This window comes from Ahaetulla prasina, chromosome 1 (assembly GCF_028640845.1).
Source record: "Ahaetulla prasina isolate Xishuangbanna chromosome 1, ASM2864084v1, whole genome shotgun sequence".
NCBI classification, from domain to species: domain Eukaryota; kingdom Metazoa; phylum Chordata; class Lepidosauria; order Squamata; family Colubridae; genus Ahaetulla; species Ahaetulla prasina.
This window is the reverse complement of record NC_080539.1, coordinates 96,666,632-96,684,947: the sequence shown is the minus strand read 5'-3', so window position 1 is coordinate 96,684,947 and position 18,316 is coordinate 96,666,632. Positions and strand designations below refer to the sequence as shown.

Below are 18,316 nucleotides of genomic sequence, written 5' to 3'. Positions count from 1 at the left end.
CTTTTGAGGCTTCTACAAAATGCTTAGTTTTTCAAAGGTGTTACACTGAGAAGACCAAAATGATATTCTTGTGGGATTTATTGTTTCAGATGAGGATAATTATTTGATATTAGTCATTTTTTCCCCTGCCATTCGTGGGGAAATACTAGAATAAAATGCATAGATATGATCTACTTTGAAACAATTAAGACAGTCCTGCTGAAAGAAATTTAACCATTATAATGCACTGTACTGCTGAGTCATCTAAGAGCATAGAAAAAATATTTTAGTATGCTGTTTAGTTTAATCCAACTGAGACAACTGGAACTACCTTATTTTAGGAACGTCTAATAAGGCCAGTAAGGAAGGTTTTAATACTATAAGGCAAAATTAGCATTAATATCTTTGGGCCTGGCATGTGGAATTTTTGGAATGGATCTTTGTCTGTCCTGAAGAATGTTGGGAATGATGGTGATTAGAAATGGAAGGAGATATATCCATATTCATCAGCAGGCTGGTCTGGCTCCAGGCTTTGATAACTGGCCAATTTTGGATTCTATTTATGAAGAGAGTAACTGCTATTAATGAGATGGTTATCAGGGGATGGGAGTCACAGGGATAAAAATGAAGAACTGAATGAATAATTTCTCATTTGAAAGGATCTTCTGTTCATGAGAGGATGCAGACACTGTATACTGAATGAGCTAATATAGCACTCATTCACCTGTGTTTATCAATTAGAAGGGGACCTGTTTTCCTCCTTTCCAGAGGAATTTAATTAAATAATTAATTTCACAAAATTGTTTACATACGTAGAGGACTAATTTCAAAGGAATGCTCCTAAATTTAGGCAAAGTATGGATCTTGCTCATTAATTCTGGAACTAGATTTACTTTCAGTTAAATAATCTAAGTTGAAATTCTTGCTCTGTAAATTGGATTGTGGGTTAGGGTCGGCAGGAAAAGCAAGCTTTAGGGCTTTTCTGGTTTTTTGTTTTTTTTTTGGTTTTTTTTTGCAAATTTACCAAATGTTATCTGTTGGCCCTTGAGATTTGATCCCTCTAATTTTGCATTAGTCCATTTGTGCTTTTTATTTCTTTTTGCCATTGCTGTTATTGTCTGTTTTTAAAGAATGTTGTTCTCTTTAGAAAAAAGTTAACAACTGTAGAAATTTAATGAACAAAATACTTTTAAAATTAAAAAGGACAATTATGCATATTTTTCTGATAGCATTTAAGAAGAGTTATTGGTTGATTTATAGTAAGGTTTCTTTTGCTTTAAGTTTGGTAAGAGGCCATTTTAGCTGAACAAGTAGGGTACAGTGTTTTGCTGGAATGTCTGGCATTTTAAATGGGGAGGGAGAGATGTGCTCTGAACTAGCTAAAGTAGCTGAAGTGTTTTACACAAATTCAGACCATTAAAAATTAACATACTTTGGTGCAGTGGGAAGAACTGAGAATGCCCTCAAGGAGAAGGAGAACTGTCTGAGACCAAAACAGTTGGAATTATTGTCTGCACCAGGAAAAGGGCATTGCTTAGAAGAGAGTGTTAAGAGTTAGGATTGAGGTGTCACCTGAACAAATGGAGGAAGCAGGCCTGGATGTTTATAAGGCAAATTTCAAACCAGCTCATCTCTTTTCAGTCTGGCAAGAACTTCTGTAACATTAGCTAAAGTGAACATCTTCAAGAGGCCACCAGGCTAGAAAGCAGGAGGTAGTGAGTTCTAGTCTCGCCTTAGGCTTAGCCAGCTGGGTGACTTTGGGCTAGTAACTCAGCCCAACTCATCTTACAGGGTGTTTGTTGTGAGGAAAAAAATAATAATAAGATGTGTTGGATATGTTTCCGTCTTGAGTTATTTGTAAAAATAATAAAGGCAGGATGCGAATACATAAAATAAGAGGTACCACATATAACTGTTTTCATTTACTGCCCTCTGTTTCAGAGAACGATATCATCTGTTGAATCTATCTGCTGCTGATTGGGCTGTCTTTACATTTGTATTTGTTAACACACTGTTCATGGCTAGAAAGAGTACATTTTGATAAAGCTGATACCAGCAAGTTAGTTTGTGTTAGTTTTTATGTTCTCTTTTAAAACTTTTATTAAAAATGATTTTGTATCTGTGTGTGTGTAGGATTAGTATTTATGTAGTATGTATGACTAATTTGAGGTACAGATCAGTTTAGAACTAATCTGATTTCATACTTCTGTTGATGAATCAGTTTTTTTAAAAAGTATTACCACATGTACAAACGTTTTTCCAAATTGCAATCAAGCTACCTGCCACAGAGGTACATTTTATGATTTCTAAACTGTAAAAGACACATTCTAAAATACATTCTTTCTACTAAAAAAAGGAATTAAAAGGTTGTTATATACTGACAATTATTTTTCCTTCCCTTTTTCCTTCTTGTATTTTATTTCTCTATGTAGATTTTACATGAAAATGGACAGATATCCAGCATTAGTGAAATTACCAAAGAGCATGTGGAGCTCAGCCATGAACCAGAAGTGCTGAAAGAACAGCAGGCAGTTCTTACATTAGAAGGTAAGGAGATGTTTATGGCTACAGGAATGATTGCTTGGAATTCTGGAAAAGATCAAAGGTAGTTGGAAGTGCTGATCTTTTTATACAGAAATGGGGGAATATATGCAGATACAATCCTTTTTGTTCTCCCAAAATATTATGTGCTAAAATTGATATTCTGAAATCTCAATATAATTCAGATATACAGTTGTAATATTGATGTGCAGTGGGTGTTTACAGGGGTATGTAAATAGTACGGTGAATTCTATTGCAGTGAACAGAAGGATTTGCACACCTGGGGCTATCCAGTTCTTTTTATAGCCCATGTAAGTTACATGCTGGAACATGAATAACCTCCATAACACATAGATCAAGAGGTCTTTAAGGTACAGGAGCCCTGACTACATACATACATGCTTGGTGCAATGAGGATGAAAAGAGCAAAGCTTTCTTAAACATTTAGAAATATTGCATTATAGAACACAGAAACTGTGATGCTATTGCCCACATCGAATGTAGTTGAGTCCTCAAAAAAACTACTGTCAGCTATTTGGAATAAACTGGACTAGTAAGCCCTTGCTGTAACCTCCCTATTGACATTAAATTAAATTATAAATAGAAGGATTCCAAAGGAATGGAGATTAGTATTGATAGTTCCCACTGTTGAAAGATTTGAAGGGTGAGCAGGAGACAAATCATGAAGAGAAGGTCTGCCTATGTGCTCATTAAGAGCTGACACTACCTTGTTGACACCTAATCAAAAAAAAAAAAAGAAAAGAAAAAAAGAACTGGTATTTACCTGAAAGCACACTTATTTTGTGCTATCTAGTTGAAAACTATATTTTTAGACAAGGATCTGTGCTATTTGTGGCTTTTTTGAGTACAGATTCACTTCACAGATGTGTTCCAAGGTAGTTGCACCTCCTTTTTTTTCAAGCTGGCAAGATACTCGACTCAGATAACAATTCCTAAATTCAGAAGAGCCCTAATTCTGGCATGTTAGTGAAAACACAGGAAGGAAGAAGTGAACTATATTTCTTACTTATTGCATTTCTGTAGTTACATAGTAAAAACATTGATCATGTTTCCACAGTTCATCATAACTGATACAATAAAAATAGTAATATTCAGAAATTAAATAATAAATGAATGTTTTAAAAAGCAAACTTTTATGAAGAAATTCAGAACGCTTAAATAAAAAGCAAATGAATGGTGATGATCTTAGTAATGTTTGTGTTGTTTAGTAGATGCAGTGTTTGTGTTGTTGTTTTTACAGCTTACCACAATTACTGTTAAGTAGCTAAAATATGAAAATATCCATAGAATGTGAAGAGAAGTGTTCATTATGCCAGAATCTCCCTCTGTATCTATAAGGAAGCCTAAATAAGTAGCATAAAAGAGATCCGAATACATGAATTTTGACAGCAGTTCCTCACTGGATATAAGAATCATTCACAACTTCAAACAACTTGGCTGCATATGATGTTGCAAGAAAAAAAGAATAACTTGGCAATGTCAATTTAGTTGCAGTTTAATAGTCACGCATAGATTTTTGCCTTTGGGTAGTTTTCCATTTGATTCTTCCCATTTCATAACTCCCAACTCAGGCCCTTTAAGACTCTTTGATTTCCCGGAAATGTTTACACAATGCAATTCTTAAACTTATTCATCCTGTGAACAAGGGTTCTTCACTTGATCCAGATTAATTTCAATTATTCCCCAATCCCAGGATATAAAGGTAAGTATATGTTCAGAATCAATATCAAAACTGTCTACTGAGACTTAGAAATGGTCCTGGGAAAAAGTCAAATAAAAGCTTACTTGAAAGTTAGATTCAATTTACAAGGAAGAATTATCTCTAGAGAATTTTGATTGGCAGCAACCAAGGTCTAGATACGAGAAGTTTTGGCTTTAAAAACCATCAATATCAAACAGTCTCTGCTGAGATAATACCTGTGAATTGGCCTCTGATCTTGTTGCCAGACTCCTCTTAGCTCTTTGATGTTTGATCCCTGGACAATTTCCAGAATCTGTTTTGGACTCTGACTTAATTGTCTTGGTTGTTTTTAATGGTGTTTTATGGCCTGTCTCCCAATTTTATCTTCAACAGCTTATTGAGTTTTTCAGTTTCATTGCCTGGTCACTTTTGGGGAGAAAAAACAAGTTTCTGAAGTAATCTCTGACAGTTTTAATGTTATAAAAGATATAACGAATTCCTGAGTGATACTGGGGTAGGTGACATTACCATGAAAATTAAGTTTTGTGGTAGGTTAATTCCAGTTTTTCAACACTAGCTTGAAATAAATCTCTGGGAACACAAGTCAGATCCATATATACTACCGTAAGAGGCATACTATTTCCAAGTATCCAATCCAACATAATGGATAAAAAGAACATTCAAAGTGAAATTCAGTAATTGCAACCCTGTACCCGCTGATATTATTCCAGTTATTATGAATAACTTTAAATTATAGCTCCTAAGCCCCAAAATAACCCTATAATTAATAACCATTCAATGCAATTTCTTAACTGACTTTTGAGACTAATGGCATAAAAGTAATAAAATAATAAGACAACAACTTGTGAGGAGTACTAAGTACATAGCAAACAAATAAGTAGCAGTAGTTTATGGGAATTTATCACACTATTCATATCAGTGGGGAAAAAGACCAGACGATCAGAGAACAGAATTTCCAATTCATTGTGAGAAAGATGAGGAAGGAGGTCAGAGAATGGCAAGGGAGATGGGGGAAATTTCAAGAAGTGTTTTATTCTGCAGTGTTCAACCGTAACAGAATGCAGGAGAAACAAAGAGACACACGGCACAACCAAGAAAGCCAAAATTACTGAGGTTTCCTGACATAACTAGCAAATCAGGAAAGAAATGGAGAAAAATACATTCTGCAGCACTTACACACTCTTATACATACACTAAGGGATGACACCTATTGCTATTAGAATTGTAGTAATTGTAGTCCCACAGCAGGAATAGAATAGAATAGAATATTTTAATTTGTATACTGCCCTTCTCCCGAAGGACTCAGGGCGGTGAACAGGCAGATAAAATACAAACATATACAATAGTAAAAACACCCTTAAAAAACTGATTTAACTTTGCCCAAATAATTAAAATAACATAAACCCCCATAAAATTACAGAAATTTAAATTCTAAAAACCCCTCAAAAATCAATTTAAAATTTAAAGATAAAAATCAGGCTAGTCCAGCCATACGAAATAAATAGGGTTTTAAGTTCGCGGCGAAAGGTCCTAAGGTCTGGTAGTTGTCGAAGTCCGGGGGGAAGTTCGTTCCACAGGGTCGGAGCCCCCAAAGAGAAGGCCCTCCCCCTGGGGGCCGCCAGTCGACACTGTTTGGCTGACGGCACCCTGAGGAGTCCCTCTCTGTGGGAGTGCACCGGGCGATGGGAGATCGAGGCCGGCAGTAGACGGTCCCGTAGGTAACCCAGTCCTAAGCCATGGAGCGCTTTAAAGGTGGTAACCAATACCTTGAAGCGCACCTGGAAAACAACAGGTAGCCAGTGCAGTCTGCGCAGGATAGGTGTTACGTGGGAGCTCCGAACCGCTCCCTCAATAACCCGCGCAGCCGCATTCTGGACTAGCTGAAGTCTCCGGGTGCTCTTCAAGGGGAGCCCCATGTAGAGAGCATTGCAGTAGTCCAGGCGAGAGGTAACGAGAGCATGAGTGACCGTGCATAGGCAATAGATTATTGAAGGAATCCTATTTTTCTTCAGCTGAGGATCTTTCCCAGCTAGATATGTCTGCTAGTTTCCTTCTGCTACATAAGGGTACTAATTTCACAGTAATGTAGAAGGAAATTGTTCCCTGCAGGGCAGACCATAGTTCATAAGATTAAATTTGCAAATTGAGCCAAATTTGAGATATATTTTTGAGATGAGGAGCAAATCATATAAACTATACCAAATGGGTGAGAGTTGAACCACTTCCATTTCTTCCTGCAAGGTATTAATAATATACATTAACTTGAGTTATTCTTCCAATAATGGGAGTATTTTTATATTATAATGCCATGTTTTATTATCATTAAATACTTTAAGTATTCAGTGTGGAAAACCAGAATTGAAACTTAGGTGACAGATACCCGCCATAGTACATTTGTTTTTAAATATCAAATCACATATTTAATGTTTCACATTCCATGCAAATCTTTTATAAAGTAGACCCTTTAAGCCATTCATTTTTGAGATGTGTTGGTATATTTTCAGTTAAATTAAGGAAAATGTTTGCAGTGTAAGCCTCTAGTGGTTGGCAACTTTCTTATAAAAAGCAGGCATGGCTAGGTAACTGAATCATAGCAATACAAGAAGCCTCTTCTCTAGCATTGTTGTATAGAGCAGGGGTCAGCAACCTGCAGCTGCGGGTTTCATCCCTCTGCTGCGGCTTCCTGTCGCTCAAAATATGTGTCACAACCACCAATGTGCAACACCTGGTGGCACACGACTTATTGAGCTTTTTGACTCCTGGTAGGCCAATCAGGGATAAATCCAAGAAAAGAAAAGTTTCAGAAGAAAACAGAATGTTTAATTCAACTACATATGCTAGTTTCGGTGCCGCTCAGGAAATAGTCAGGCATGGGAAGGGTTTTGTGGCTCCCGGTGTTTTCTTTTCTTTGGGAAATGGGTCCAAATGGCTCTTTGAGTGTTTAAGGTTGCTGAACCCTGGTATAGAGGGTAAAAAATGCCACCCAATTCTACGGATATCAGTATTACCATAATTTGCCTGTTCAAACTCTGGTTTATTTGCACCAAGAAGCAACTCCCCAAAAGGAGTGCAGGGGGGAGATGGAAGAGCAATATCACTTAGACTTATATACCACTTCATAGTGCTTTACAGCACTCTAAGCAGTTTACAGAGTCATCATATTGCCTCCAACAATCTGTGTCCTCATTTTACCAACCTGGGAAGGATGGAAGACTGAGTCAACCTTGAGCCGATCAGGATTGAACTCCTGGCAGTGGAATGCAGAGTTAGCCTGCAATACTGCATTCTAATTACTATGCTACCCTGGTTCTCAGAAATAGTGTAAGCAATTTTTTCTCCTTCAGTGAAACATCCATTCTAGTCCTTCTGATTTACTATACTAACCCAACTCTCCTAATTCATAACTTGCATACTAGTGATGGCTGAATGAAACAAGCTCTCTCATGAGCTTGTCTGAAAGATGTAAGAGTTTTCTAATACAGACTTTGTAAATTAGACTGTGAGGCATGAAATTTGACTCCAGATGTATACTAAGGGTGACAAATTAATTTAAAATTATCTCAGTAGTGAGATAAGTAAAATAATTGTATTTTGACATTTCCTTAGTATTTGCAAATGTGTTCATAAATTCCAAAAATTGCCTACCCGAAATATAAGTGCCTGTCAACTATTGTAATTTAAATGAAGATTAGTTTATTACAGGAAGTGCCACAAAGTATATTTTAAAGTTGCTTTGTGGATCAAGCAAATATAAAACCTGTTTTAAAATGTAGATACAGTATTTTTGCCTGCACTAGTCAAAGAACAATATTGTAAAATAATTAATGCTTGATTTTTCAAGCTACAGATTAATTTAGTAAAATGATTTAAAATAACAGTATACTTTAAATAACTTTTTTTTGTCTAAGAGTAAATAAATAAATACTAAATAAATAAATAATGCATATGTTTTACTTTAGCTCTCATTATCTTCAGCCCAAGATGGAGGAAAGCAAATTTGAAAGTAATTGACTTCAGTATAATTTCAATAATACAGTTACTAAAAGAAATAATCTGTTGGTGTGATAGAGAGAGAGAATATATGTGCACTGTATGTTAGAGAGACAAAGACAGATTTGTAAAATAGTGTTTCTAGAAATTGTCTTAGCGTTTGTTCTGAAAGTATATTGTAAATATCAGTGGTGAAATCTGAACCAGTTTACTACTGGTTCGGTGGCTGCGCATGCGCTCTGCACGCCAAACATGCGCTCTGTGCGTGCATGCGCAGTTCACACCACGAACCAAATGTGAGGTGCGCGCATACGCAGTGCATGTCAAATGGAAGCATGGGAAGGAAAGTAAGTAGAACAGTGCGCGTGGGGGGAATGATCAGCTGTGGTGCGTGATCATTGGAGCTTTTTTTTTTTTACTTTTTTTAAAGCATTTTTTTACTACCTATTTGGGCAAATAAGTAAAAAATGCTTTAAATTTTTTTTAAAAAAAGGTTCCGACGATCCCGCACCACAGCTGTGATTGTTGGAGCCTTTTTTTACCTTTTAAAAGCATTTTTTTACAACCTATTCAGCCGAACAGGTTGTAAAAAAATGCTTTCAAAAGTAAAAAAAAAAGGCTCTGACGTGGCTGAGCTGTGATTGTCAGAGCTTTTTTTTTTAACCTTTTAAAAGCATTTTCACAACCTATTTCTACCATTTGAGTGGGAAAAAGGAGCTGGAAAAAGCAGCAAGTGGGCGACCAGGCAATTGGGTGGGCCTGGGCGGGGGAGGGAGCAGGATTTTTGCTACCGGTTCTCCGAACCATCCGACACCATCGCTACCGGATCGGGTGATCCGGTCCAAACTGGAAGCATTTCACCCCTGGTAAATATATAGAAGCATTTTATACAGTGCTTGATTTAAGCAAATTCTGCTGATCTGCAGTCCCAAACTTTCTGTAACCATTAGGGATGACCAAAGGGTGGAGATTTCAATATTAAATTTAGAAGATACACGTTCTCTTCCCTAGTTAGCAATTAAAGAATAGCTGGCCACAAAGAGTTGTCCATCAAAGATTAACCTACTAAAACAGAACTTCAGTCTGTCTTTTTCAACAGACAGTGAAAGTCATGTGTGTGTTTTTTTAGCTCTTCTTTTCTTCAGTTTCATTATCCCTCCCTCCCTTCAATAAATTTCTCAGTTGGAGAAATAGAAATAAAGGAATCCTCTACATTGGAGGGGGAAAAAAACCTTAATTTTTATCAAATGGAAGAAATAATGGGATTATCATTATTACAGGCACAAAAAATTATTTTTAAATCAATTGATTGCTATTTTATATGTGTGGTAGTGATTTTACACTGCAGAATTTTTGCCAAGAATTCAGGAATTTAGAATATTTCCTCAGACATCTGACTTATTCACAGGGAGGGAAATCTTAACAGTTCAGAAGGAAATTCAGTTGAATTGAATGGGCTTGCATGCCAAGTAAAATACAAAATACCTTCAATGATTACTGGTATTTTAAATTTGACGGGAATCAAAAACCATCCTTTGATTAAAACATCAAAATGTTAATATTTATGCTTTCATGTATATGTAGAAATAAATTCCATTAAAATGAATGCTTAGTGAATACATATGCATGTGTACAAATTGTGAACTTTTCCCTGCTTTTAAATCAGGGTTTTTACATAATGCTGCTTTCAGAGGAAGCCAAGAGCATTTTAGAGTACACAATATGTTGGGATGATTGATTTACAATTGGCCTATGTATTTTATGTCTATATTCATTGGGAAGTGTCAGAAAAGAAACACAGTGCTGATAATCTTCCAAATTTTTGAGTGTTACATGTTTTTTTCAGCTTATAAAAAGGCTTACTATTGCATTTTCATGTAATTTATTTGTTTATCCTACCATTTAATTTCCCCCAAGATTTACATAACTATTATCTTTCATTCATTCTAGATTGATCATAGATTTTTTTACTAATATTAAAGAAAACTATGATTAGAGCAATTTAAAAACCAAGAAGGGAATTTACACATAAGGGAGAAGAATATAAAAGTCTGTAATAAGTATCCACTTTCCCTAGTTATGGTTTATGGGATTATCAGGACCAATCCCAGACTAGGTACATTTAGTTGTTTGCTAGAATCTAATCCAGTAGGTTATAGTTTGTAAATGGTGGTGCAGATTCTTTCTGTAATTTACCAGAATAATTTCAGATCTGACTGAGTATAATTTAAATGGCTTGGGGATCATTTTGTACGTTTGTACATTTGTATAAACCAGGAATTTGATTGAGCTGATTTGGGAGAAGAGTATAAAATATGTGAAATATGTGCACACATACTTAGGAACTGTTTGATTTGGTACCCAATTGTTTCACCTTTTGAGATACACTTCAGGTATTTAAATAACTCTAGGGAAGCCATTTATATATACCCTAAGGTAAAAGTAAAGTTTCCCCTTGCACATATGTGCTAGTCTTTCCTGACTCTAGGGGGTGGTGCTTATCTCTGTTTCAAAGCCGAAGAGCCAGCACTGTCCAAAGACGTATCCATGGTCAGGAACACCATTACCTTCCCACCAAAGGTGGTCCCTATTTTTCTACTTGCATTTTTTACATGCTTTCAAACTGCTAGGTTGGCAGAAGCTGGGACAAGTGACGGGAGCTCACCCCGTTACGCGGCATTAGGGATTCAAATCACTGAACTGCCGACCTTTCGATCGACAAGCTCAGTACCTTAGCCACCGAGCCACCGCAGATACTAGGATTTAAATAAGATAGTGCCCTAACTATCACAGACATGAATAAGAGAAGAAAGGAAAGGAAAGAAAAGTGGGTGGGTGTCATCTTAAGTCTGTGGCTATTCTTCTGTAGGGATAATGGAAGGAGACATCTTTTAATGTTAACTTCACTGTATCAGTACTAATGTAATAGAATTGGCAATCTTCAAGAACCTACATTTCATATGTGGTTGAGTTGACATCAGTAGAAGTCAGATATCTTTTACTTAAAAGTTTCAAAGTACATCTTTTGTCTTTTATATATTTGTACTGATAATATAATTGTATCCCATAGCCCTCTCTTTAAAAAAAAATTATCCTGCATTTAAAGGAGTTACAGAATAGATCAGGCCAAGTTCATTTTTAATTTGCCCAGTTGAATGCAGCTTTATGGAATCCAGAGGTAGTGGGTAATTTTCTTTCCACATAAAACATGTCGCAATGTTAGATAGAATCACTTTGTGAATTGTTACGGGTTTCTTAAACCACTGTCAATTTAAAGCAAATATTTAAAGCAGTGGCCAGCTCTCACTTACAGTTAAGCAAACACTGATCATCAGGGGATTAAATATGAAACAGAAAGCACATTTTGGCCTTAGATGTTTAAATATTAAATAAGCTTCAGTTTTATTTTAAAAAGTGCTTGGAGGGTTTGAGTGGATGGAAGGTTTTGGAATATGGAACACTGGGTGTGTGTATATGACATGTATCTGATGGATACAGAATGCAGAGAATTCATGGAGAAAATCCAGGGCAATGCAACAAATCCTTGGAGGGAAAAGTCAACCAACTCCAGATGTTGATATGGTTGACTGCAAACGCAAGAGGGGGGTTTCAGATTTAGCTGTTTCAGCCTGGGAATTTTGTTCGTTCTTCCAGTCACAGGAAATAGAATGCCTTCTAGTATTAAGAGAAGCATAAAGTGGAGGATTACAGAAGAACCCCCCCCCCCTCCTCAGCCTCTTCTGTTTGCCACAAGCAAAATATATGAGTTAACACCTTTAAATACTATGTTAGTAAATAATGTGATATTTATTTTACACTGAAGTAAGTTTTATCTTAATAATGAGGGGGAAATACGATTCTAACATTTATAACATGATTACATGAAATTAAATTATGGTATAGGCTACAGACCTTTTCAAGAAAAATATTTGCCCAGGGAAATAAGAAAACAAAACTTCTTGGGCCATAAAAGTATAATTAGAGAAACTTCAGAGAACCAACTAGCATCAACTAGGTGACTACAACCTAGATTTTATTTCATATTTAATATGATTTTAAATCTTTGTGATAGAATGCTGATAATTGACTTTCTTGTATTTTGAAATTATTTTTTTCTTGATAAAGCTTGGGTAGTTATAAAATAGATACAAAGAGAATAAATTGATGCTTTCATACGATAGTTTATTATATGATGGAGTTGGCAGTGATGAGCATCTGATATGTGCAGATTTTAAATTCTTAATGTTCTAATCATACTGTTCCTGCAGCTCCTATTTTTTTAATTTCCTCATGCCTAAAAATGCCTCTGGTCTCAATAGGTGCTCCATACCCCCAGATGTCTAGAAAACAAGAAAATAATAAACTGGTGAGCTTGTATTTGGAGTTTGTTTTCTGTGCATGTGTATGTTTTATCTGGGGAGGGGTTGAAGTAGGCATGGTAGCTGTTTTATTTACTTTTGCATGGTGTGTGTTTCATCAGGCTCCTTTCTGTTTTGATTTAACTGTAGGGCGTTGTTTTGCTTGGTAAGTGTTTGTTTCTGTAGATCCCATCAATTTCCTTTTTGTGTTTGTGGAGCAAAAAAAGTGATTGTCAGTTTGGATTCAGATCTGTCCCCCACTTCACAGCCACTGCTTTTTATTTTTATTGCTTTATTAAATTTGTTTGCTGCCCATCTCCCCACAAGATTATTTTTCCTGAATCACTTGGACTTGGAATGAAGTATTTGACTGAGACCACAGCTTAGTTTAGAGTTGGATCTCAATATAAAGGGGATCTTCTCAGCTGTAGAACACTTGTAAAGTACCTTCCTTATGTCTGGCATATTTTGGGCTTGACTCCAAGCCAATAATTAAATTCTTTTTCAGTTTTGATTTTAAGTTGTACTGAAATAGTGTCTTTTATTTATTTATTTTTATTTGTTTAGAATTTATGCTCACATTCTGCTTTTACATTGTTTTTAATGTTTAAGTACTTTCTAATTTATCCAGATAACGGTGATGATTAATTAGAACTAGGAAGAAGTGTATCTCATGGAAGGTTGGTGGCAACCCTGCATTGAGCAAAGACTATCCATGCCAATTCCCCCTCCCCAAAAGTGTGTGTGCAACTTGCTTTTATTGCAACACTTGGCTTTATTGCAGGGATTTGCAACCAAACCTGCAATATCTCCCAGGGCCTATACCAACAGTTTCGCAACAGACTCAAAACACTGGGAGGTTGTTTTTATAAAAAAATAATAATTAAAAAATAACAGAAAAAGGGAAAACAAGAAAATTACAATGCAAATCCATACATTCTCAAAGGAAAGAAATGCATAAAAATGACTTGAGAAAAAAAAAGAAAATATAATATTGTAAATTCTTGGAGATGAAAATAAGTTTAACAGTGAAATGCTGCCCTCTGTTGTTTATTTTGTTAATAAAGTACAATAGATGTTTGTTTTATGTAGTTTTGTAGAAATATACATGAAAATGTAAAATATTAAAATATAGACTGGGTTAGTCTGTGGTTTATGACTTACTTCTGGTGCCTCTTCTTGTTGCTTGATTCCTAGTAGGCAGAATCTGTCCATTTGAATTTGAACAAGAGCAGTTTGTGAACACATCCCACATTCAGCCTTTGGCCACACCTTTGCTGTTATAACTGAGTTATTCCACCTCCTTTTACCAATACTAATTTCTACATCACTCGTTTGGGTGATGTACATTTATAGAGCTCTTGGTTTAATTGTTTGAAGACTCTCTTAGCCATGAAAATTTCATTGTATTGGCAGAAACTGACATCATTCTTCTGCTTCGTTTGTTTCCTAGGCCAAACAAGACCAACTTGGGAATTAGGATTTGTTATATGAAGCATGTGATCTCTTGCTAGAGCAACATCACTGGTTATTATTTGGTTTTCTTTCTTTTCTTTAATTTTTTTTTTATTACTTTTTTCTAACATTACAAACAGAGGAAAAAAAATACATTATTCCACCCTTGTGCTATATATAAAAAAGGAAGATTTGGGTCTTCGGATATGTCCTCATGATTGCCAAAATCCACGTTCTCGAGGTACAGGTATCGAGGCGTCTTTTCTTTCTTTTCTTTCTCTCTTACAAGTCTTCCTTGGCGTCTTTTTAATGTGCCAGCCCTCTTAGCCTTTACTTAATGCTACCACCATGAGTTTTCATTGCCTGCATGCATAATTAGAAACTTTTGTCAAGGACCATCAAGCTTCCTTTTTCTTTTTCTTTTTTCCCTAGTGGCATTTTGTTTAGGTGAACAATTGGTATTTAAACTTGTGTATCTGCCGAAATGATTCTAACAGTTGGTTGTCTCTTTATTAATGTATTGTAGTTCTAATTCAATTATGTCTAATTATAATTCTGTTTTTCCTATTAGTTTTATTATTCAAAGCCTTGAGTTTTTCTAAAGAGGTAGAATATAAAAGCAATAAATAAACTGGTAATTTCTACTTAGGTTTGCATCTAGCTAATCCCCAATCATTTTCATTTATTCAGATCAGATGAAGCACACACTTAATTTTGCTAGGAAAAATTTAGCTTGCTGTTTATCAGGTATCAGCAGTTTATCAAGAGCTAACTGGCAAAAAATGGTTAAAGCAGAGAAAGAGGCAGAAAGATGAACAATAGACAAAATAAAAAGGGCAGAGCACATAATATCAATAATTTACATTTCATATATATCTATCAATATATCTATATTGAAAGGCCCCAATTTTAAAAAGCCACTGGGAGAATGCTGGGGTTAATTAGCATGAACAGTCCGAAAGGAAGTGGCCTTTGACTGTGTCAGATTTAATCCTTTTATGTACAGAAGAGTTGCTGAAAAGAGATGGGAAGTAGGACATCAGATAATCCCTTTTCCATTCTGCACCATGAAGGTAACAATTTTGCGGATGGGAATGATGTGTCCAACACAAAATAGGAAAATCAGTGTATAAAAGAAAAAGAGAGTATGAGGCTAAGCATAGTTTCACATTTTTCAGCCACATGATGACTGAACCAGATTAAAATATGAAATGTGTTTCAGTATTTAAATCCTGTTTTCATTAACACTGTAATCTGTTATTTCTAAATGGAAAGCAGCTCACTAAAAAAGTTATATTTTCAACTTCAAACTATGCTTGCATATTTAAATTCTTACATATATATAATTTCCTGATTATTCCTTGAAAATATACAACATATGAAGCAGAGAAGGGAAGGTGAGGTTTCTTAAGCAAATTTCGCTTCATATAGACATATCCATGCACTATTTGAGTAACGTTTTGTATCTTGTTTTTGCCTTGGTTATTAACCCTATAATAATTACTGCATTTACCAATCTAGTTCGTTGTGTTTTGAAAACTTCTATAAAAGCTGAGCTGGAATGAGACCTTTCTTTTTCCAGAAGACATTTTAAATGTAAAGTGTTTACTAATGTAAACATATATCATTTCAATATCAACAATTTCTAATGTCTCCAAATCACTTTTACATGTAGTATGTTTGCTTAGCGCATTCAAGTGGAAATGCTCAGAGTTAAGATGTTTCATCATATTGCATTTAAAAAATAGACCCTATTTATTGAAAGATCTTGAATTTGCAAAACTTGCAGCGCTGGGAATTAGAAATGAAGCAGCACGAAAGCTTTTAAAAGGGATTCAGTTCAGGTAACAGAATAAATTTTGGTCTTCAGTGAAAACAAGATGCCAGGCACTTTTGTTTTCATTAAAAAGCCTAGGGACCAGTGGCTTAGTAATAAAATATTGACCAACTGAGTATATGTATTAAAAGCTCTTTGAATTGTTAATTCCATTTTCATTTCTCCTAAAGGTTAATTTATAGCAAGGGTGTCAAACTCGATTTCATTGAGGGCCGCATCAGGATTGTGTTTGACCTCAGGGGGCTGGGCTGGGCATAGCCAGGGTGGGCATTGCCAACTAAACATTACTCGTGTCAGGGGTGCCTATGGCGGCCTGAATGCTCTGCCAGCAAAAATGGAGCTCGGGAGGCCCTTGCGAGCTTAGCTTCTGGCTGCAGTGGCCTCCTGAAACCGTCTGCCAGTGAAAATGGAGCTCCGTTTTTTGCTGGCAGATGTACCACAGGCCGGTCCTTCACTGTCTCCAGATCTAAGCATCCCGTAGGCCGAATCCGGCCTGCAGGCCTTGAGTTTGACACCCCTGATTTATAGGAAGTTATTCAAATCAAGTTATTGCTTTACTTCCTGACATGGGAAGGTAATGCCTGCATAATTTTAATGCTTTCTGAAAGTCTGGATACATACAATATTTCAAAGATACCATACAGGGATAGAGAGAGAGTATGATGCATGTAGTGATTAAGACACTGGAAATCTTGAATGTAGTCCTGCCTTAGATCCGAAGTCAGCTGCAAGACTGAGACACACTCTCTCAGCCCTAGAAAGGACGTAAATGCAAACCACTTCCAAAATCTTGCCAAGAAAACTGTGGAGACTTGTCCAAGCATTTGCCAGGAGTCAAGACTGATTTGAAGGTACATCCTCCCTCCCCATTCTTCATCATACAAGAATGGCTAGACTTGGAAGCCAGCTGTGTTGATGGGCAAACTGCCATAGATTATAATCTTATTATGGTTTGTTCATGTTTGTTCATAAGGAAATCTATCTAATATAAAGCAAAACAATTAAATTATAATTTCATTGCTAGAGTGCTTTCAGTGTGTGTGTGTGTGTACATACATACACATACACATACATACACCATACATGCGTGCACACACATATTCAAAATAAAACTTAATTTCTTATAATTGATATATTTAAAATGTTCCCGCTTAATCTGAATGATACTGCAAATTAGACGTATAGTGATTTCACAGACAACAATATTTTAATTGTGCAAGTTGAAATATAGGATTACAGAAATACTTTGAAAATGTTTTAGATACACATGTCCAAAAAGTCCACATGGTATCCAGCATGACTGATTTTAGAGGAATGTGGTTTTTTGGCAACAGTCCAGCACATGCTGCATACGTTTGTTCATTCAAATGTTAAGGCCTGCAGAGATTTAATTTTCTAAATTAAAATAAAATAATTTATGGCATTTAGTTGTTACTACATGGAGTGTAGTAACTCTGTTCACTTGTCACTCTGGCCCACGACTAGAGATTATGGGATTTATTCCCCTGCAACCCTAAACTTGGAGTATAACTGGAATTGTATACAAAACACGCATAGCATTTCCAGGATATTAATAATGTGTTCAATAAGTAGGCATTCAAAAATTGTATGTCAAACCACAATTTGATCACTTTTGGACAGCTACACAATGAGTTAATAATGAGTTGTACTACTGGCTTATTTCTGATACTGCACAACTTCACAATCTCATTATACACACAAAGTAGAGCCCATTCCTACACACTAGGACAGTGCACCCTTTGAAGATGATTTGGAAGAAGTACTTCAGCCCTTGCACAGTCACCTCTCTGTTGTTTGTTAAAGCACACAATCTTTTTTCCATATAAGACTGAGAAGAAGCATTTTAATTCCTTTAAAAATTATATCACAAGTTGATTTTACTTGTACAAGTTCTAAAGCTCTTACTTTAAAACATTGTGGAAGTGTGCATAAACATAACAGATAGCTTCCATTAAAATCCATGAAAATTATTAAAACCTCTTAAAATTTGGAATAAGGATGAAGAATTGCTATGTCAGAACTTGAAAAATAATATATTTTATGCATATTTCCAATATATACTCTTCAAAATCATTTGTATTTGCACTTACCACATATATATATAGTACATCTTTCTAAATATCCATATTTTTGTTGTAAGTTCCATTACTGACACTCTGCCTTTTCTCCTAAAACATATAATCAGTTAAGAAGCTGATTCTTCTCAAAATATTTTTTAGACAAAGACAATTTTGTACTACAAAACTCTTTCTAGCTTCATTCTGAACACTATATGTATTAAAAACATAATCTGAATTTCACTTATTTAGAAAGGATGAGACTTGGCTAAGGAAATTATGAGGTAATAAGCGTTCAAGAAAAAAATGGTAAGCAAAACAAATCTGGATTGAAATTTTCTTAGATATTAGTGTC

The 18,316-nt window shown here is 35.6% G+C and overlaps 1 protein-coding gene across 1 annotated transcript in view; it reads left to right on the top strand.

Moving 5' to 3' along the window:
* Positions 1–18,316, top strand: part of AKAP12 (A-kinase anchoring protein 12) — a 65,282-nt gene that overhangs the window by 29,220 nt on the left and 17,746 nt on the right. The window contains 1 exon segment of the mRNA XM_058169669.1: positions 2,412–2,526. Coding sequence (XP_058025652.1) covers positions 2,412–2,526 — 115 coding nt within the window.